General features: G+C 35.4%; 1 protein-coding gene across 7 annotated transcripts in view; it reads left to right on the forward strand.

Moving 5' to 3' along the window:
- The window catches only part of RBBP8 (RB binding protein 8, endonuclease), a 120,564-nt gene that overhangs the window by 58,210 nt on the left and 40,423 nt on the right, over positions 1-21,931 (forward strand). For all 7 annotated transcript variants that reach the window (XM_069099772.1, XM_069099771.1, XM_069099769.1 and 4 more), the window contains 3 exons: positions 11,703-11,815; positions 13,404-13,470; positions 16,726-16,895. In XM_069099772.1, the coding sequence (XP_068955873.1) occupies positions 11,703-11,815; positions 13,404-13,470; positions 16,726-16,895 (350 nt within the window). The remainder of the gene's footprint in view (positions 1-11,702; positions 11,816-13,403; positions 13,471-16,725; positions 16,896-21,931) is intronic.

Below are 21,931 nucleotides of genomic sequence, written 5' to 3' on the forward strand. Positions count from 1 at the left end.
ATTCATTTTGCTGTGTTAGAATTCTAACAGGTATCAATAAAATGATTATAAACATTTTTGCATTTTTATTAGGAAAGTTCTTTGAGAAGGGGAGAATGCTGGAGAGAAACTATAGCCTTATTAAAAAGCAAAATATATAAATAAACTTTATTTTAAAAATTATACTACATAAAAATGGGATTTAACAATTTTTCATAGAGAAATCTGTATTTTCATTTCTGTAACACATGCTAAATTATGAGCAGTTTTTTTTTTTAAAGCAATTGGGGTTAAGTAACTTGCTCAAGGTTACACACCCAGTTACTTCTGGGTGTGGTGCTAAGTATCTGAGGCCGGATTTGATCCCCAGGTCATCCCGACACTGGGGCCAGTGCTCTTACTTGCTGAGCCACCTGGTCGCCCCAAATGAGCAGTGTTTTTTAAAACATACATAAAGACTTAGTTGACTTGACGATAAATTAGGATCCATCTCAAAATCTTAATAAAGAAAAATAGGAAAGTTCATTAGAAAACAAGTATTTTTAAATTTTTAGAAGCATTTTATTTTGGCAGTATTTTGTAGGACATGCTAGTTTCAAAACTAAAAATATACTTTTATTCCCTTTGGCTTCTAGACTCTTCTATCTCTTTTATTGCATTGTGAATTACTCCTTTCAAAAGGAAGGAACCCATACTATTTTTAGCTTAGGTCACTGCTGGGTTCAGTTATACATCAGCTTTCCCCCAGTAGTGCTATCTGTTATCTAGAATTTAGGAATCATTTTATGCTCCTGTCTTATTTTTTTATGTGTTCAGAAAGCTCTTCTGCTGTCCGTTTTGTTCTGATTGTTTTCACTGTTAGAATTGGATTTCTTTAATACTAAAGGTGGGAGGATAATGATAGCTAACATTAACAAAGCACTTTAAAGCTTCCAAAAGACCTTACACATACTATCTCATTTAATCTTCACAACAACCTTGTGAGGTAGGTGCTGTTATTATAACTGTTATATCCCGTTTTGCAGGTAAGGATACAAATTCAGAGACATTAGATGAATTGCCAAAAGTCTCATACCTAGTATCAAAGGCAGGATTTAGAACCCAGATCTGACCCCCCGAGTCTTCCATTCTTTCTGTTCTACCATGGTTTCCTGACCAGAAATTACATTATCTTTAGTTGAAAATATTTTCTTTAAGATATCCACCCTGGCAAAAAAAAAAATTAAGCAAGAAAAAGTAATTAATCAACAAGCAGTTATCAAGTGTCACAATTTATCGTTTATGTCATTTATCAATTTATCCTGTGTGCCAAAGATTTGTGCTGTGTCCTTGGGATATAAAGAAAAAGCAAAAATAGTCCCTGTCTTAAATTAGTTGCCTCCTGAAATTAGTTTAAATTCCAGTGGATTCTTGGCTTATCTAAGTAGGCAAATGACAAGGTCAAATCTGCATTTTAGGAAAGCCTGTTTGGCAGCTGTGTGGAAAATGGATTGGAGAGGAGAGAAGCTCAATGGAGACCAATCTTCTAATTGACTAATTATCTCTCCTTGGCCCTTGAATTCTTTCTGGTTACTCTTACCTGTGGGCCCCTGATTTTCACTGTAATATTCATGGCAATTTTCTTTCAGGAGGTAACTAGTTGATTCTTCTATTTCTGTTTTTTTCTCTGGTCTTAAGACTTAGATGTAGTTTTCTTTTGTGATTTCTAAAACTATGATGTCTTAGCTCATTTTTTTGATCCTGGCTTTTAGATAGTCCAATGATTCTTAAATTCTCTGACCTTAATGTTTTCTTGGTCAGTTGTTTTTGCTATGAGCTGCTTCATTTTTTTCAGTCGTTTGAATTTGTTTTTAATATTTCCTGATGTCTTGTGAAGTTAATAGTTTCTGTATGATCCATTCTCATTTTCAGGAAATTATTTTCTTGGGTAAGGTTTTGTACCTCTTATTCCAAGTTGCTGATTCTTTTTCATATTTTTTTTCCCCATAGTTCCTCTCTTTTCTCATTTTTCCCTATACTGTTCTTGTTTGGTTTTTGAAATCATATTTTCAGCCCTTTTTAAAAACCCTTGCTTTAATCTCTTCTAGGAAATTTGGTTGGATTTGTGTTCAAGTTACATTTTTCTTTGAGGCTTTGCTTGTGGATGTTTTCAAGTCATTCTCTTCTTTAGTGTTTACATCTTGAGGTTCTCTGTCACAGTGATCCCTTTTTATTGTGGGATTCTGGTTTTAGGGTTTTTTTTTTCCATTTTTCCAAACTGCTTCTTGACTTTGCACTAGATTTTAGGACTGGGTTCTGCAGACTTCTGGGAGTGATATCTGGACTGAGCTTCTGTCCTAATGCATCTGTCTACTATTTTCAAAGTTCCATCCCAGAGACTAGCAGGCTTTTCATGTTCCCAAAGTAATGTGATCTAGCATGAATGTGATCTAACTTGTTGACATTCTGCTCTGATTCTACAAGTTACTGATCCATTTTGGATCTATGGACTCATCCCTAGTTGGAATTTTCAGTACACTATTTCTGGACTCTGAGGCTGGGAAGCACTGCAGATTCAGAGCAACTGAACTGCAGGTTCCCTTTGGGTCTAGAATTCCTGCCCTAGTTATTCATCTGCACACTTCAGCCTGGGCTAGGGGCTAGAACTTAGTCCTTGCTCTGCTCTTAGATATGGTTAATATATGGTTTTCCAAAATCAATAGGCAACCTGCAGGGATCTATTTCTATTTGAGTTTGATTGGTTGTTTTCCTTCCATTTTTTATTTAGTTTACATCATTCATTTCCACAAGATTTTGAGTTACAAATTGTCTCCCCAGTTTTCCCTACCCAGCACCCCAAAACAGCGTTCCCACTGAATATCCCCTCCCCCAATTTGCTCTCTCCCATATCTTCCCCCTTCCCCCCTCCAACTTTCCAGTAGGGCACGATGGATCTCTATGCCCCAGTGCCTGTATATCTCATGTCCCAGTTACATGTTAAAATATTAATAATATGTATATATATTTTTAAACATTTGATTTTAAAACTTTGGATTCCAGATTCTTTCCCTTCCTCCCTTGTCACCCACCTTCACTGAGAAGATAAGCAATTCAATATAGGTTTTACATGAGTTTGCTGTGCTCTTAGGATCATAGCCGTACTCTTTGCTTATGAGTTTGTTCCTCATTGATATTTCAGCTAGGGCCTGTGACTATAATTGTTCCTCTCTTCTATACCTAGATAAAAAGGTCCCCTCCTCATTGTTTCCTGGATCTGTGACCCAGAAATGGTTAGTGAGCAACAGAACTGGCAGATGGCCTGCATTCCCACACCCTGTACTGTTCAGGGATCCTTTTTTTCTTTCCCTTCAAAGTTCCTTGTCTTGTCCCTTTTTTAGTTCCTGGATACTGAAATGTTGCATGTGATGCAGGCTTCTGGCCAGACCCCATTCCCAGTGTCTGTAGATGTTGTCTGCTCCCTGAACCATCCTGGGCAGGAAAAATGACTCACTGTGACTTTTTCTTGAATTTCCTGATCAAAATTCAGTCTGTTGCATTTTCTGTATTTTTTTGTGGAGGAAATGTGATGGTTGTACCTCATCTTACTACTCTGCCATCGACTTGATTTCCTAAAGATCAATTATAGTGCTATTGCAATAGTCCAGGTGAGAGATAAAGAGAGCTTGAATTGCAGTGGTAACTGTGAAAGTAATGATAAGCAGTGACTTAGCAACTCATCCCATATATGGAATGAGATTCAAGCATAGAACCAACCCACCATAGTGTTGATAGGTAATGCTTTAGGGCTTGAATGCTAGCAGTTTAACCTACCTCCCTGAGGGTCTCATCTAACATCCACATGGGAGATTAATTAAAGGCAGTAAAGTAGAGGCCCACAATTGACTGGGGACAAGAGGTAGAATGCTACCCTTCTTCCTATGTGCTATTTGAGGTTAATCACTCAACCCTTGCAGTCAAGTGACAATCTTGTGGCCTTAGGCTCATTCCATGGCTCCCATTTTATTCTAGAGGCTTAGAACTTTAGGTCTTCACATTTTTTTAATGTATGTGTCTCTTTTCCCAAACTCTAATAAGGCAAGCCAGGAATACAGTTAACTCTTCTACATCACAGGAGTTAGGGGCACAGGACTCCTGTAATCAGGAAAATACATATAAAATATTTTGGCCCTCCCTTCGTACAAGAAAAGAAGTCTGAATTATTATGGTATTAAAAGATAAAATATGTTGATACTATATAATACTATACACATATTTTATGCGTTTCTGGGCTTCTAAACTTTTTCTGTTGTCTGCTGGCCTTTGTGTCATCTGTGGATTCCACAAAACTCTAAAAAAAATTCCCATTTAATTTTTTATGCCAACCCACAATATATCAAAACCACAATGGGGCAAGTTGCAATGTGGGAGGGATAACTATAATATCTGCTAGTAATTAACATTTTTTAAATGTCTGACTCATAGTTCACATGGCAGCTTAGGAAATTCAATTCAGAAAATGGTTATTAAGCACTTGCTGTATATATTAAGCACTGTGCTACTATAAAAATGAAGCCGTTTCTGCCTCCAAGGAACTTGGATTCTTTGGTTGGGAAGAAACTACAGTGTTCAAAAGTAAATATAAAATACATTAAAAAATATAACAAAATAATTTTAAGATGAAGACAGTACTAATATATTAGCAAGTATCAGGAAAGGCTTGGAATAGGAAATGGCATCCAAGCTATGCTTTGAAGAAAGTGAGGAATTCTCCAAAGCAGAGCTGAGGAGAAGAGGGTATTACAGACAGGAGATTCCCTGACACAGATGCCCTGAAACAGGAAAAGGAATGTCACTTAGAGGGAATAGTCATATAACCTAACATTACCTTTGTACATCACGTGGTTCAAAAGATATTGCTCCCTCACAAATTTGGGAACCATTTAATTATATTTAGGACTTTATTTTATATTATGGACTTAAGACAAAGTAAAAACCATAATGAATTTAAACTGAAATGTACAATGCTTTATATAGGGTGTCCAAAGGGTCTTGGTGTAGTTTCAAGCTACTTAAAAAAAAAAACAAAAAAATCTTAAACTTCATTAGGATCATTGGGATACTCTGCATTAATTTTTGACATCATTGAATTGGTGTCCTGTTTTTTAAATACCGAAAAATCTTCTGTGTGGATTTCAAATGCGTTAACATTTCTACTGTGTTTGCTTCTATTTATATATTTATAATACATGAATAAATCATGAGTATAGAACTGAGTTAAAGGCTTCTAGTGCCTCAATTATTGCACTATAAATGTTACATTGCTTTCGGGCAGCTAGTTCAATTCTTACTGAATTGATCATAAGAAATAACCATTGGAATGAGAATTTTTTCAGTGATTTCTCATATTTGCCAAACTTTTTCCAAGATTAGTTATGATAAGTTTCTTAGCCAAGTGTTAGACCTGGATTTTGAGGGAATTTTTAAAGAGTAGCTGGAAAATTGGAATAATATAATTTTAGTAATAAAAGAGACTTTCTAATAATCTAATTCAAAATCTGTCATTTTAAAAATGAAGAAATTAAAGTAGTTGAATGGCAGAGTTAATACTAGAACCTAGGTCCAGTACCATCTGCAGCATACTTTATTTGTTCAGAGAGAGGCAGCATGGTTTAATAGAGTAAAATATTAGTTGTTGTCAACATTAGCAATAATAATAATAATAATTCCTGGAAGCAGATCTCACTGGTTATAGTCAAGGGCTTTATGCTGCCTTTTAAAAGTCTGTAAAGTCAATAAAAGTCAGTATAACTCAGCTCCAAGTTACACACCAATTTTTGCAGACCAATAGAGGGGTAGTCATAAGAAATAATGTCATCACCAAGCCCACATTAGATGAGATGAACTGACATTGAGGAGTTACTAAAAACCTCAAGAGGGAAATGTTGAAGAACATAATGCAGGTCACTGAATAAATAGATTCTGGTTAATAATGAAATGCTTGACAAAATTTCATTTTGAAATCAGTGTCTCAGATGATTTTTAAGAGAAGATAGGCACACTGGAATTTTGAAATGTCTTTTTTTAGTTTGATAGCACAAAACCAATTATCAGAACAACTGTACCAAAAGAGTAGTTTTTTTTTAAGATTTGACCTTTGCCATAACCATCATTAATATTCCCAAAATATTTAACAGAAAGTGTAAAAATATTTCAAAACCTGCACACAACTGTATAATATGGCAGTAGTTACCTTGGTAAGAACTGTTGGAGGAAGGGTGGAGCTATCAAAGCATACAGCTAAAGATAGGTACCAAAATATCCATCATAGCAGGAGTGACTTGAAAAAGCTTTGGAAGACTGAATCAATATCTAGCTTGTGTTTGCAGTAGAACATTTCAGTGACATTTTATACAATTAAAGGTAACCCCAAAAGCCATAGAACCTGGGAAGGGAATTCCAGAAGTCTTGAATAGAATCTAGAAAACTGTTAGAAGTTCTAGATTCCCTTAATAAATAATTTAAAGGAAAGGTTAAAATTGTGAGGCAACACAAGAACTCAAGACTGATGCAAAGACTGATGCAAAGTACAAATCAGCAGGTCAGCATCTGTCAAGAACTTGACTTTAAGAACCAATGAAATTAGAAGAGAGAGAGAGAGAGAGAGAACCCTTTGATGAAGCATAATGTTGAAAATTTCCAGGCATCTACATGTTTGTAAGAAGTCCAACATGACAAAAACTCAGATTGAATCAAATGCAAAATAAAGTGCCCATACTATAATATAATGAACCAAAAAGCAGTTTACATAAATGAAACTCTAACTTCTCTACAAAACTACAGCAGAGTAGCTACATAAAAATCTGTAATTGTTGGCTCAAATATTTTCCCACGGAACATGAATTTCTAGCAGAGTGTTTCCTTTCAGACTTAAACCACTTTTTAAAAAAATTTTTATAAAGAAGATGACAGCTGGAGGGTTTATGGAAAAATAGGAACATTAATGCACTGTTGGTGAAGCTGTGAGCTGACCTAACCATTCTGGAGAACTATGCCCAAAGGGTTGTAAAAATCTGCATAACCTCTACTAGGTCTGTATTCCAAAGAACCAATAAAAAGGGAAGAGGCTCTATTTTAAAAAATATATATTTATAGCATCTCTTTTTGTTGTGGCAAAGAATTGGAAATTGAGAGGATAGGCCCATCAGTTGGGAATGGCAGAATAAGTTGTGGTATATGATTATAACAATACTATTGTGCTGTAAGAAATGCTGAGTAGGATGGGTTTAGAAAAACATAAGAAATCTTATGTGAATTGATTTAAAGTAAAATGAATAGGAGAACGCTGAATAGAGTAACAGCAATATTATAACAATGACCAGCTGTGAAAGGCTGTTCACTACTCTGATCAAACCATTTTCAAAGGACCCATGATGAAAAATGCTATCCACTTCCAGAGAGAGAACTGATGAACACAGAGTCCAGATTGAAGCATACTTCTTTTGTGTGTGTTCTTCTGCATCATGCCTAATATGGAAATGTGCTTTGCATAACTTCATATGTAGAATTGTTATACTGCTTGCCTTCTCAAGAGGTGGGGGAAGGACAGAAAAGAGGGAGAGAATTCGGAACTCAAATTAAAATGAACTCTTAAATGTTTTTAAAATGTAATTGGGAAATATTTAATGACATAAAGATGACAATTCACTTTCTCACTTAACCCCACATTTATCTAGTCCATTGCCAAATTTTAGCATTTCTACCTTCACAACATCACTTGTATGTATCATACCCTTTTCTCTACTTACATGGCTCCTTACTCTAGTTCCAGTCACACTTGTCACTTCATGCACAGACTGTTACCATGGCCTTTTAATTATTCTCCCTGCTTCTAACCTTTCCCACTCCAATCCATCCTCCATTCAGCTGCCTAGATGATTTTACTAAAAAATTGGTTTGCCTGTCACCCTATTCTGCCCCCCCCCACTCACCTCTAGTAAATTTCATTGGTTTTCTTTGTTTGACATTTAAAGCTTTTAATAACATGATGTCTTTCTACTTTTCCCATCTTCTTATATACTCCCTTCCATACTATCCAACTTCACTGGCCATCTCTCATTTACTTTTTTATTAGCTATCCCCTAATCTGAAATGCTATTTTTCACTTCCACTTCTTAGTTTCCATGACTTCTGAGATTTCAGCTCCAACCCCACCTCTCCAGGCAACCTTTACCGGTCTCCTTAAGCTTCCTTTCCTTTCATCTGCTGTCATCTTGCATATACCTAGTTATTTACAAGTTGTCTTTCCCCCCACTAGAATGTGAGTTCTTAGTGGACAGGGACCCTTTTTCCACCATTCGTTGTATCCCCAGAACTTAACATGGTGCTTGGAACATAGTAAGCACTTTGGCAAATGCTTTTTGACTGACCTGTTTCCAAAAGACAGAAACACAAGTGACCCCTCCAAATATAGGCTAGCTTTGTGTTTATATACTTTATACAAAGGATTCATATCTTGCATTCTACACACACACACACACACACACACACACACACACACCTGTAAACATACAAGAAAACAATATATTGGTTCAAGAACAAAAAAGATTCACAAAAAAGTCTTGAGTAAGAAAGAACAGCTTATCAATTCACTAATTATTGAACAAGTCACCCAAAAGCATTGTCTTTATGGTTTTTTTAATGCATGTGTTGATGATTTCAAAGCTGTTGTGTCAGCTCTGCCTTCATAGTTTATTAATGCAAAATATATGAAATAGGTCATGGGTTCTTAACCTGGGTTTTATAAAAATTTTTTTCAATATTTTGATTACTGCTTCAATATAATTGATTTCCTTTATAATCCTATGTATTTTATACATATAAGAATTTCTTAGAAGAGGTTCATAGCCTTCATTAAGAATCTCTGTAGTAGATTCAAGTTACAGTAGAACTTTTAGAGTGGTTGAAGTCTGCATAGAAAACTATTTTCTGTTTAAAATAGACTAATACTAGTGATGTTGAGAAAAATTAATATAAAACCTAGTATTTTCAGGAAGAAAGTTTGCACGCATTCTAGTTTTGTTCATTTCAAACTTGTCCAACCCTTCCTGACCCCAAGCACTACCCCAATGCCTCCAATGGGGCTTTCTTGGCAAAGATAGTAGACTGGTTTGCCATTTCCTTCTCTAGTGGATTAAGGCAAACAGAGGTTAAGTGGCTTCCTACAGTCACCCAGCTACTAAGGGTCTGAGATTAGACTGGAATTTAGATCTTCCTGACTCCGGGTCCAGCACTCCATCCACACTGCATCTCTGGGTTTGCCTTGCATTAAACCCATTATCCTTTGTTCTAAATAGACCTGAATGACCCCTAGACTTATGAGGGAGTTGTACCAAACCATTTTCTTAATCACTTGGTATATTTGTATGAGGTCATGTTACATGACTGCACTGAAAAACATATTAAACATGTCCTTCATCTCATGGAATCTTTCTCCCATGGCATAAAATTATTTGGACTTGAAGTATGACATTTTTAATGTATGCCAAGGAAAAAGAGGAATTGAAGGCTTCTGGCTCGAATCATGAGATTGAATCAAATCAGCTGATAAAGGCACTATCTGCAAATACCTTGCTTATCTTAAGGCAAGACACACTGAGCATAAGTCATTTTAAGGAGAAAGTTGTATCTATGTATGTCAAGAAACTTATCATCTTTAAATCAAAACTCAAAAGGAAAAACATATTTAAAGCAATTAACACCTATGGAATAATAGTCTTAGTACAGTTTTGGAACCTTAAAATGGAAAATGAAATTTTTAAAGTATTCTAACAAAAACCAATAAAATATTAATAAGAGTCATCCCATCACCCCACAACTAGCATAGAGAGATCAATACTTTCTCATAACAAAAGTAAGAGGATTCAATCAGACTGGTGGATTTAAATACAACAGGAACTTTATTATCGCTGGCGAAAAAGCAACATTTGCCTAAAAATCTGTATGAAGAATAAACACAAAATAAAGTAGTTTAGGGAGCCTAAGTACTTAAATGCTTTGTGTAGAGGTTAGTGTCTGAACTGAATCTTAACACAGAGATAAAAGCCCATTTGTGATGACCAGAAAGAAGGCTGCAACTAGTGCAAATAATGATTCCTCTACAGTGATTACATTTTTTACATTTGTGTTACATATTCCCAGGTGATTCATTATTTGTAGTAATCTGGATTTTGCTGTACCATAAAGTGAACAGGGATGCTAAAAAAGTAATTAGGATCAAGTCAAGAAGAGCTTTAACAGCTAAATCAAATTTTTCTATTTGATCATAGAGGCTATAGGAACCAATGAGTTTAGGGGAGCATGGAGTCAGATATGTGTGAAGGAAAGTAATAATGGCATCAGTATGAAGGATAGATTGGAATGGGAAGAGACCAAGAATTAGATTAGACTTTGCCATGGTGAGAGGTGATGAGGTCATGAATTTGGGTATTGTCTGTATAAATAATGAGAAAGGTATGAATCTAAGACATGCAGGATTGATTATCAGAGCACATAAAAATATCTTTAGAACTTTTGAAAATACTTTTGTAACTTTTGAGCAGTTAATAAAGACTAACAATAGGTACTTGCCTCTATATTTGTCCATTATAGCCAAAAATGGTTATTATCTCCACATGGAGCGTATGAAGTGGCTAAGATCTAAAAATGAAATTCAAAGCCTCGTATCGATAACATCTACATGAATATCTACCCTACAGCTAAACTTTATTTTATGTGTTGTCTCCCTCAATTAGAATTGAAGCTTCTTGGAAGTATCCCCAGCATTTAGCATAGTTCTTGGCACAGGTACATGGAAGCACTTAATAAATGCTCATTAATTCATTCAGCACAGGAGTATTAAGCAAACGACCAATCCTGATCTATGTATTGAAAAAGAAGAGTTTATCATGGTGGTTCAGCATGTGGCCACTGGAATTTTGGAAGGTATATCTTCTTGGGGCCTAGTCTTAGTGACCAGTGCAGAATATGCAGACTGGAACCCAGGTGCTCTTTCTGTGGCTTGATAATAGCAAAGGTTTATTCTTATTCTTCATAATAAGATTTATTTGATGATAAAGGTAGTGAGTTTGGATTTTAGGCAGGTGATACTTGGTGATGTGATGGGTACCAGAAACATAAGGGTAAAGCTTCTCTTTAAAAAAAATTCTTAAAATTTAATATTTTATATTGTACTCTTGCTGTAATATTGGGCTTGGAATTTGCCATGGAAACAACCTCCATAGGTAAATTAAGATGTTTTTCTTCAATATATAAAAGCTTCATGGTAAAATCTAAAATGGGTCAGGCTTATAGAACAAAACTTACTCAAAATTCAAAGTTCCTAATATATGTAGACAATGTTCAAAGACTTTGTTGTTGTTGTTCTAGACTTGTGATTTAATTGGTGTGGCAAACTACTTCCTGCATAGAACTCAAATGATCTGTAACTTAGAGCCTTGGAGAATTGCTTCAGGCATTGAGAGATTAAGTGACTTACCCATGTTCACCAGGGCTAGTATGAGTCAGAGGCAGGCCCTTTAGTGTTGCTGCACTTTAAATGAATATGAAACTATTAAACATTTTCAATTTATTGTCTTTGACTTTATATTTAATTTATTTGTGAATACTTAAAGCTCATCAGGTGAAAAAAATATTAAAATTTAAACACAAGTGTTTTTACAATGGAAAGTTTCATTTCTGTTCCATAGGTTAAGAGCAGGGTTATGTGACCGTTGTGCAGTGACTGAAGAGCACATGAGGAAAAAGCAACAAGAGTTTGAAAATATCCGACAACAAAATCTTAAACTTATCACTGAACTCAGTGAGTTTTTCTTTGTTCAAAATTTTAATAGCCAATGTAAAATGATACAGTATTAACACTTGTTGGCAGATTGGTAATAATGTTATGTAACTATTGCTTTTTAAAATACATTTGTGAGTCAGCATATATAAATTAGATGGGATGAGGAAACAATCCTTTACATAAAAATAGAAGTGGGGTGTGTTTGTGTGTGTGTGTGTGTGTGTGTGTGTGTGTGTGTGTGTGTGTGTGAGAGAGAGAGAGAGAGAGAGAGAGAGATTCCTATTTTGGGAGGCAACTGTCCTTTCCTCTCTATTCCAAGTACCCAGGATCTGAATGCCCCAAGGCACCATTCCTTCTCATACATTGTTGTTGTTTCATACAAACTGAATGAAGTGGAGAGGTAGGGAGTTACTGGATTATCTGAGTCTGCCCCCAGCATTCTCAACTCTTTTCCAAGTGGGAAAAGCCAGTCTGGCTGGCAAAGCATGGGGAGATGTGTAGCCATTCAGATGTATTTTTCCACAGAGACAGTATGAAACGCGACTGTTGAAATAATACTGTTGTACTGCCAGCACATTCACTTCAAATGTACTATGGCTTAAAATTGGCCTTCATGGGCTAGCCTGGGAACTTATCCATCATTTATATTATCATTTTACTGGTAGGAATATATAATCCAAGTTTCAAACCATTTGGTTTTACTAATAAACTTCTGAAGCAGCCTAGTCTTAAAGCTTGTATTGTTGGTATTTACTAACTTTTTCCACATTAGCAGCTTCATAACAAAAGCAGAGGTAAGTGTTGCTAACTGTTCTTGCTGAATATAGCAGAGAATTGTAGCTCCAAGATGAATCATTGTTTCAGCATTGGGTATTGGTTGCTAAGTAAATTTTAATGAGCCAAACTTCTAAAAAGTAGTTCTTTGGTGTATCTACAATTTACTTACAGTTATTATTTACGTTCATAAACAGAAGAAATTATTTTCAAGAAATAACATTTAACTTGTTGCTATATTTACTTTGTTACTTTCTGTGACCAGATTTGGTCTGATTCATCATAGAATCTCAGAATTGGAAGAGACCTCAAAGGCACCTAGTTTACTCCATACCTGAATAGAAATTTCCTTTACTTTTTCCCTGACAAGTGAAACTGTGTGTCTAATTGCATCTATAATGTCTATCACTAAAATTCACGTCCATAATATATTCTGTCTGAGGAGGTAAGGCACTTGGCAATTAGATGGAATGAGTAACCAAATGGAATGCTTTCCTCTTCCTTCTTATCCTCAGCATGAATAATGATATACTCCTTTGCACATTAACTACTTTTTCTTTTAGGTCCAGAAGCATTACATAAAATAATCAGTTAATCAGTCACATAGCAGTCGTGAAACTTCAGATGTAGTAATCACTGCCTAGTAACAAATTAATTTTGCACAGCATAATTAATAAGTTTAACTGACATTGTCCTGACTCAAGAGTTAGGAAAAATCTAGCATAAATCAATAAACCAACAGTTATCTAGTAGTGCATATTTTCCCATAATTGCCAATTTATTTTGTTAAATTTCAATTTCTTAAATGATTTCTTTTCCCAAAATATTTCAGTGAATGATAAGAATGCCTTACAAGAAGAAAACAAAAAACTTTCAGAGCAACTACATCAGAAAACTGAGTGAGTAGCTGTACTAAATTTCTTTGACAGTATCTTTTGCAATTTTGAATGTGTGTGTGTGTGTATACTGTGAATACATAAGGTTTATTTAGAACAATACTTGTAGGGAGCTTATCCAGGATATAGTCATTTGACTTATTAAACTACTTCAAAGATATTTTTATTCTGATGGCAGCTATATGTAATTTGTCTAAATTTCGATTTCTTTAAATCACCATATGTTATTTTATTCTAATGGGGAGATCAAAACAAACCTTGTAATGACCCACTAACTTAAGATATCTTGTTCATAATTCTTGAAACATTTAAGTATTCCTTTTTTTAGAACTTAGTTTCTTTTTTTTGAAGATTCCTAATATTTAATCACTATTTAAAGCAGTGGTATCAAACTCAAATAGGAATGGATCCACTAAACTGTACATAAAGATCCCAGTGAAATACATTTTTTTTTTTTTGCCTTTTGGAGGGCATTTGGGGTTAAGTAACTTGCCCAAGGTTACACGGCTAGTTTTTTTTGTGTGGGTGTCTGAGGCCAGAACCGAACTTAGATCTTCCTGACTCCAGGGGCCTGTGCGTTTATTTGTTTTGTTAAATATTGTCCACTTACAATTTAATTAATTGTTAGTTTTCAACATTTATAAGATTAGAACTTAGTTTTCATAAAACATATAGCAATAATCATTAGAATTTGGTTTTTCGTGATCTTTAAAGAGATTTTTATGTGTGTGGGTATACATTCCTGTAATGAAATAAGTTACTTTAAATCTTTAGGGCAACTCATGGAGACAATTTCTTAGCTATTACAAGTGTTGCAGCTTCTGTGCTCTGGGTCTCGTGGCTTTCATTAAATTGTATACTGGTTTTCTCTTAGATCAATAGTAATACTAGGATTTTGAGTTTTCCCAATTTTATGCTGTTTAGGCTGTCATATTTAGTATATCATCATCCAACTAAAACTATTGAATGGAAATTAAAGGTAGGGAATTGTTAGTTCAGATAAAAGTGGTAGTAGGGGAGAGACAGGGTATTAGCAGAAGGAGGGGTGAAATTGTTACGTAAATGTGTGTGTTATTTAGTCATTTTCAGTTATGTCCAACTCTTTGTGATCCTGTTTGGATTTTTCCTGGAAAAGACACTGGAAAGATTTGCCATTTCCTTCTACTCATTTTACAGATGAGAAAACTGAGGTAAACAAGGTTAAGTGCCTTTCCCAGGATTATATAGCTAGTAAGTGTTTGAGGCCAGAATTGAACTCAGAAAGATGAATCTTCCTGACTTCAGGCCCAGAACTCTATCAACTGCACATTTAGCTGCCCTTCATCTGTGTAAAGATAATGACATTAGCATTTCCTGATTCCCTTTCCACTGATCTGAGGAATTTGATAGAGAGCATTACTGCCTGTGTCTGTGGTTGTTTTTCACTTTGTAGTTATGAGAGAAATGGAACCTACATGTAAATATGGCAGACAGAAGTGTGATAATCAGTGTTGAGAACAAAACTAAAATTAAACTCATATAGATGTCATAAATGTCTGAATGAAATATATTGAAAATGTCTGATGCTATTTGCTTTGTAGAAGTGTGTACACAGGTTAGTTTGAAAGCTTATCCTTTATCTTCACTTTCAACTGACAAGTGACTTTTTTAACCTTTAAAAATAAGCTATAGAAAAGTAATAAAAGAAACTAGGAGTTTGGATTTATGACCAATTTAAATTGGATGAGCTCAGTGCAAAAGTCTCTCTTTTTCTTTTTCTTTTTTTTATACAGGATATCAGCAGTGTAGGAGTTTTTAAGTCTCTTAATGAGCTTGCCTTTGCTTAAATCAATTTCCTTTTATTTAGAAAGTTAGAAAACAGCAAGTGCAAAGGCTTGCAATAGGATTTGTCTCAATTAAATGAGACCTAAGATTTTTGTAAACAGAGTAGTTATTTATCCAAGTTAGTTGTCTTTTCCCCTTCCCTTTTTATTCACTTTGTGTCAGAAGGACAAAGAAGGACAAAGCTAGCAAGTTGTTTGTTTGGTTTAGAAATCTCTGGTTCGAACTAGCTTTTTCCTTCTGAGAGCCCTGCCTCTTCTAGACTGGCCTTGTCAGGGAATCAGTTTTTCCTCGTGACTCATTCATGATTCAGGTAGAATTTTATGACTAACAGGTAAGTTGACTGTGATGTGATCAGTTTAAAGCTAGTTCAGGTAAACTTCATGCTCCAATAATCTATAAGCCTTTCTCATGTGATTTGTCTTGCTTTTATGTGATTTTTTTTTGTCCTAAGACAACATAATTATGGAGAAAAGATATTAAAATTAGAGAGATTTAAAGATGATAGCACTTAAAAGAATTCCTAGTAAGCTCAGAACCCTGAAAAACAGAATTGTTTGTATACTTAAGTTGTGAATTCTTTATTAGAAGAAAGAAACCCTTTTAGGCAATTTTAGTATATCTTTTATGAAAGAGATTTTAGTCTGTAGTTTTCTATAGATTTAAAAACTTATACTTTTAAGATAATGAAATGAAATTTAAATACTGTCATAATGAAACTATTAATCATAGACCTAGAAGTGAGAATTCTCAGGTTTTTTAAAAAATATTTTAATATTAGTCTGAGCTAAAATAGAGATTGATTATATTATTATTAAACATAAATAAGCTAGCTGTTCCTCATTCTTTGGAAATTAATGTTAGATCTACTTTTGGGTCTACTTATCTTCATTAATTTCTATGGCCACAGGCTTCAATCTGAACCCTGGTCTACCGTCATTCAGTTGCATGCCATTAGTCACAAGATGACCTAGGTTTGTTTAATTGGATCAGCATAAATTCTTCACTGTTAACCAGAAAAATAAAGGTAGGCTTGAGCTAGATTTCAGGACTCAAATTTCAGGAATAGAATTTTCTCTCTCTTTGGTAGGCATTGGGGATCTCTTGAAGATTTATGAGAAGAGGGTCCAGGGAAGTACAGTGTGAGGGATGAATTGGGGAGGAGATAGATTGAAGGGAGAAAGACCAATTAGGATGTTGTCACAATATGCTAAGTGTGAAAAAGGAGAGCCTGAAGTGGTTGCTTGACTTTGTTGGAGCATAGGAGGTGTGAAGGAGAGGGAAAATGTCAGAAATGATTGGCTGGCTAGAATAATAGTAGTGTTAACAGCAGAAATCAAGGTATGAAAGCAGGTGGGGGGTGGGCATGTAGAAGGCATTATTAGACATTCTGAAATAGGGTTTCTTTATATTGACTTCATGCCCTGACCCCATCAGGAAGAAACAGCACAAAGCAGTAGAACCTGAGGAGGAAGTTATCCCTGATTCACCGATATTGACTTTCTCATTTCCTGGACTTAACCGATTACGAAGAAAGAAGGAAAACCCACATGTCCGATATATAGAGCAAACCCATACTGATTTGGAGCACCCTCTATGCACAAATGGTAAGGATCTACTGAGAATTTTGTAGAATTGAGTCACTTAAGTCATAGCTATAATCACTTAGAGTGTTTTATGTTGGAACAATAGGATGTCTTTGTTATTTGGTTAACCTATGCTGTAGCTCATTGATGCTGAACTCAAATAGAAATGGATCCTTGTGGGCCACATATTGACTTAGAAAACCACACATTAACATTATCTATGCTGTATTAGTTTTTATTTATTTTGTTAAAGGTTTCCCAGTTACATTTTAATCTTGTTTGAGCAGCACCTGGAGTTTTTGTGGTCTTCAAATTTGGTACCTATGCTGTAGCTGAATTTGTTAGTTTATTAGATTTAAGGTCAAATATATCGAGACTAGAATTTTGCTCATAGTTATACTTGTGACTTTGGAAAATGATTTTCAAATGTGTTATATATGACCCTCTCCACAAAAGTGTTATTCTGATGCTGCTTCTTGATGTGGAGCCAAAATGAGGATCTTGCAGGCTGTGTCCCCATAACCAGCCTTTTTACTAAAAGTTTTAGTAGAACTAAAAAACTGGAGAAGCTTCAGTGAGAGGTCCATTGCATCCTAAGTGTCTGGGGCCTGAGACCCCAGGATCATGGATTTAGATGTGGAAAGAGACTTAGAAATCATCTAGACCAGTTTCCTCATTTTACAGATCAGGAAACTGAGGTGCTGAGACATGAAGGGACTTACAATAGCTGATGTTTACATAAAACGTTAAGGTTTACAAAGTTCTTTGTGTTAGGTTATTTCATTTAAACCTTACAGCAGCCCAGGGAACTAGGTACTCCAAGCATCCCCACTTACAGACAAGGAAACTAAGGCTTGGTTGAAGTGACTTGCCTGATCATAGTCCCATAGCCAGTATATGTTGGCAGCAAGATTTGAGCAAAGGGCTTATGACCCCAAGTTTGAGTGTTTCCACTACACCAAAACTGCCTCTCTACTGTGCTGATTTAAAGTCATAAAGTTAATGCTTTAAAAAGCTGTGACCTCTGGTTTCAAACCTACTGTTATTTAAAGGCTTACTAGCAAGGAGGTGGGTCAGCACATGATTAATTTTTTAACTTAGATGAACTGGGAGAATAAATATGTTATTGGTTTTAAGTCCAGAGTGACCCATTTAGGTCCATGGTGGTTAAAAGATGGAACAGAGAATGCTAAGAATAATATTAATAATACTAATCTAACTGTTGGAACTCATAGTGTGTTCTTTATCAAATAACCAGCGTAGTTGATACCACAAAGTTGAATCCACAATTCCAGCTACCTCAAAGTGTTCCCCTAAATTCCACCTTCTGCAAAGGGCTCCTTTTAATCCCCATCTGTTCTTCCTATAACTTGTATATACGTAGGTGTTTGCCTGTTATCCATCTCTTGTATTAGAATGTGAGACCATATAGGGCAGGGTTTGTAGTTTTTCCTTTATAGCCCTGGTGCTTGGCATGTGGTAAATGCTAAATAAATACTTGTTGTTTTTGCTATCCATATGGATATTCTTCATGTAAATGAAATAAGAAGTTGCAGTTATTTGGAAAGACATCTTGTGGGTTCTCCAAGTGGCAAATTAGGAAACTGGCAGATTTCATTTTATCAGATAGCCGTTTCATTGGTCATCTTGTTATTTCAGTGATCAGGTAGCTAGGTAGTATTGTGGAGATAGCACTGGACTGGGAGTCAGGAAGACTTGAGTTCAAATCCAACCTCAAGATACTTTTTCTAGCTGTGTGATCCTGGACAAGTCACTTCACCTCTGCCTCAGTCAGTTCTTGGGAGGAGCTTTCCTGGAATGTCAATTTCAATAGGCCTTTTTCAGTATGTCGAAAGGAGGAAAGTGCCTGCTGCATGCCAGGTACTGGTGCTAGTAGCTTTACAAATATCTCGTTTGATCTACACAAGAATCCTGTGGAGTTGTTACTATTATTAATCTCTCTCATTTTACAGTTGAAATCAAGGCAAACAGTGACTTGCCCAGGGTCACACAACTAGTATATGATGCTGTATTTGAACTCAGATCTTCTTGACTTCAGGCACAGTGTTGTATGTGCTGTATAACCTAGTGTGACCTACCTTTCACCAGTGAAATTATATAGCTGTGAGTCCTCTGAAGAATCACAGTTACACATGACCCAAGCAGCAGTGGTAGGCACCTCATTCCCAGTGATGACTTCATTGTGAAAGGTAGACTAGAAAAGACATTGTTTGGAGATGTATGAGACAGTTGAATCTTCTGTTGAGAATGAGAGATAGTAGATGGAAAGTCTGAATGCTGTATTGTTATCACTATATAAAAAGATCCACAGGAAGAGCTTCAGTACATCGGGATCGATCTTCTCTAAATGGTTTATTTAAAGATATAATAATAACAGGATTAGAAAGATATAAGGTATTAAGTTCTGTGGTTCAAGGAAGAGGGAAATGATCCATACTAGTAAAATGAATATACTTTGATGTTGTATATGGATGTGTACATTTAATCTGCTGTGTGTGCATTTGTACATACTGGACATTTTATAATGTGATCAATTCATTTACACGTGTGTGTGTATGTATGTGTGTGTGAGCTCTAAATTTTATTAAAACTATATTACTGTTCATATCATAGCAGGTGATTCTAAAACATAAATCTCACCCTTCATCATCTGCATTATATATATTATTCATGTCATTTTCAGCACCTAGCCCTTGAACCACTCTAGCATGATCCTTTCCATGGGGTTGCCTTCCATGCTACTCTGCTCTTTTATCATGTGCTAAGGGAAACTGCTTTGTGATGTAGTACTGGATTTGGAATAATAAAAAAAAACAACTTTGTTTCAAATTCAAACTCTGCATACCCATTTAACCTTGGGCAAACCAACCCCTCTGAGTTTCAGTTTTCTTTGAAGTCTTGTCAGTATCAGTTAAGATCATGGATAGGAAAAGTGCTGTGTAAACTCTAAAGGAGGATGTGAATGTGAATTTTGCTAGTAGGCTGGAACCTAAAATAACCAGGAAGATCTCTTGGATAAAAGGTATAGTAATGCATTTCAAAGTTATATAAGTTATTTTTTAGTTATTCACATCAGGACTTATCCTCTACTTGTGCGAATAAAAAAATTTAATTGCAGTGTTTATAGAATCGTGAATCAGATTAGCAAGAACACGATAGATATTATGTTGAAAAATAGTTTAATTCATTAGGTTTTTTTCAGAGACTATGAAGAAAGTAATGTGAATCTTTCTTTTAAAAATGAAGAAACTTATGAAGTTGCTGGAATTTTTTCTATTATTATGCACTTATGTCACCATCTAGTGGAAGATAGACAAATCACTATCCTGCACTATTACAAAGGAATTGTGATTTCATCTGTATATGTATACCTTTAAGGAAGCTGAGCAGCCCCTTAAGCCCTTAATAAATCATTTAAGGAGTTGTTTTAGCCAAAAATGTCATCAGCTTAAGGCCAGCCTTCTGATGATGAGTTTCTCCAACCTGACTTTTCTAGACAGATCTTTTAGAACCAGGACCTTAAGCTGGAGTACATGAACAGATTTTTGAGAATTCATGAACATAGATGGCAGGGAAAATACATCTTTATTTCCACTAACCTCTAACGCAAAATTAGCATTTTTTCCAGTTATTTAAAAAACATTTTTCTAAGAAGTCGGGCATTGATTTCACTAGCCTGACGAAGGAGTCCATGACAAAGCAAAGGCTACCGCCTGTTTTAGACCATTAGCATAACAGTGCCTCGGCAGGCTAATTCCTGACGATTGCCAGTTAAAATGCTGATGCTTTTCTAGTGCTTCTACACTACCAGCTTGTCCCTAGAGAATTCAAACTCACCTCCACATTGGAATAAGGCTTTAGAGGATAGAGGAGCTAAATGCTAAATTAAAAACCAATGACAGTTTTTTAAAGAGACGTCAGTTATCAACCCCTTATTTTTGCTTTTTGGAGGGCAGTTGGGTTAAATGACTTGCCCAGAGTCACACGGTTAGTATATGTTAAGTGTCTGAGGTCAGATTTGAACTCAGGTTTTCTTGACTCCAGGGCCAGTGCTCTATTCACTGCGCCACCTAGCCACCCCCTCAACCCTTTTTCCTAATTCCAGACAGGGTTGTAGTCAAACTATTTTAAACTGATAAAAATTTATTAGGACATGATCTAAACTATCTAAAATGAATGTGAACATGCAGTAAAGCAGATTATACCAATTTCATTTGTTATAGAATTCTTCCTTTGTATTGTCATAAATTTCTTCTGGTTCATTTTTCCCTTATTGAGGGTTATTATGTAACTTTAACTTCTAAAAAAAATTGCATTTGTGGGCATTCCTCCTCTTTGGACATTTGTATTACTATGAATCTAAAACATTTGGTTGCAAAGACTATCGTGAACATTTTGAGCCAGCTAAATTATTTGAATGAGATTAACTCTATTCAATTCATTATTTATTAAGCACCGGGTGTATGTCTCCAGTGAGCCTAATATTGATTTATTTATAAATTTGTGATGTTGACTTTTTTCATTGAAACTGAATTTTTACAGGACTAGGTATTTTAAAGCTACTTTCTAGTTATAACTAAAGTTTCCCCTTTCCCCCCAATCCCTTAAAAAATTACTTCAGGTCTTGCTGTTTTCTAGACTATGTATTCTAATAAATGAAATAGGATTTAGGTTCTCTTTTGGATAGCATTATGTAAAATATTATGAGCACTTTTGATAAGATAAAATAATGGAAAGTTATAATCATACTGATGCAGTACAAACCTATTAGTCTCAGAAAATCTGTGTATTCAAGCAATGATTTGTGTTTTTGCTGTGCTACCTGAAAAAAATTAGTTTTTGTTATTATCAGTTATGAAATAACGATACTCGGGATGGCTAGGTGGCACAGTGAATAGAGCACCAGCCCTGGAGTCAGGAGGACCTGAGTTCAAATGTGGCCTCAGACACTTAAAAATTACTAGTCTTGTGACCTTGGGCAAGTCACTTAACCCCAATTGCCCTTCCAGAAAGCAAAAAAAAAAAAAAAAAAATAA

The sequence above is a fragment of the Petaurus breviceps genome, unplaced genomic scaffold, assembly GCF_028583685.1.
Source record: "Petaurus breviceps papuanus isolate PSGF00001 unplaced genomic scaffold, PetGlider_PUasm1.0 38, whole genome shotgun sequence".
NCBI lineage: Eukaryota > Metazoa > Chordata > Mammalia > Diprotodontia > Petauridae > Petaurus > Petaurus breviceps.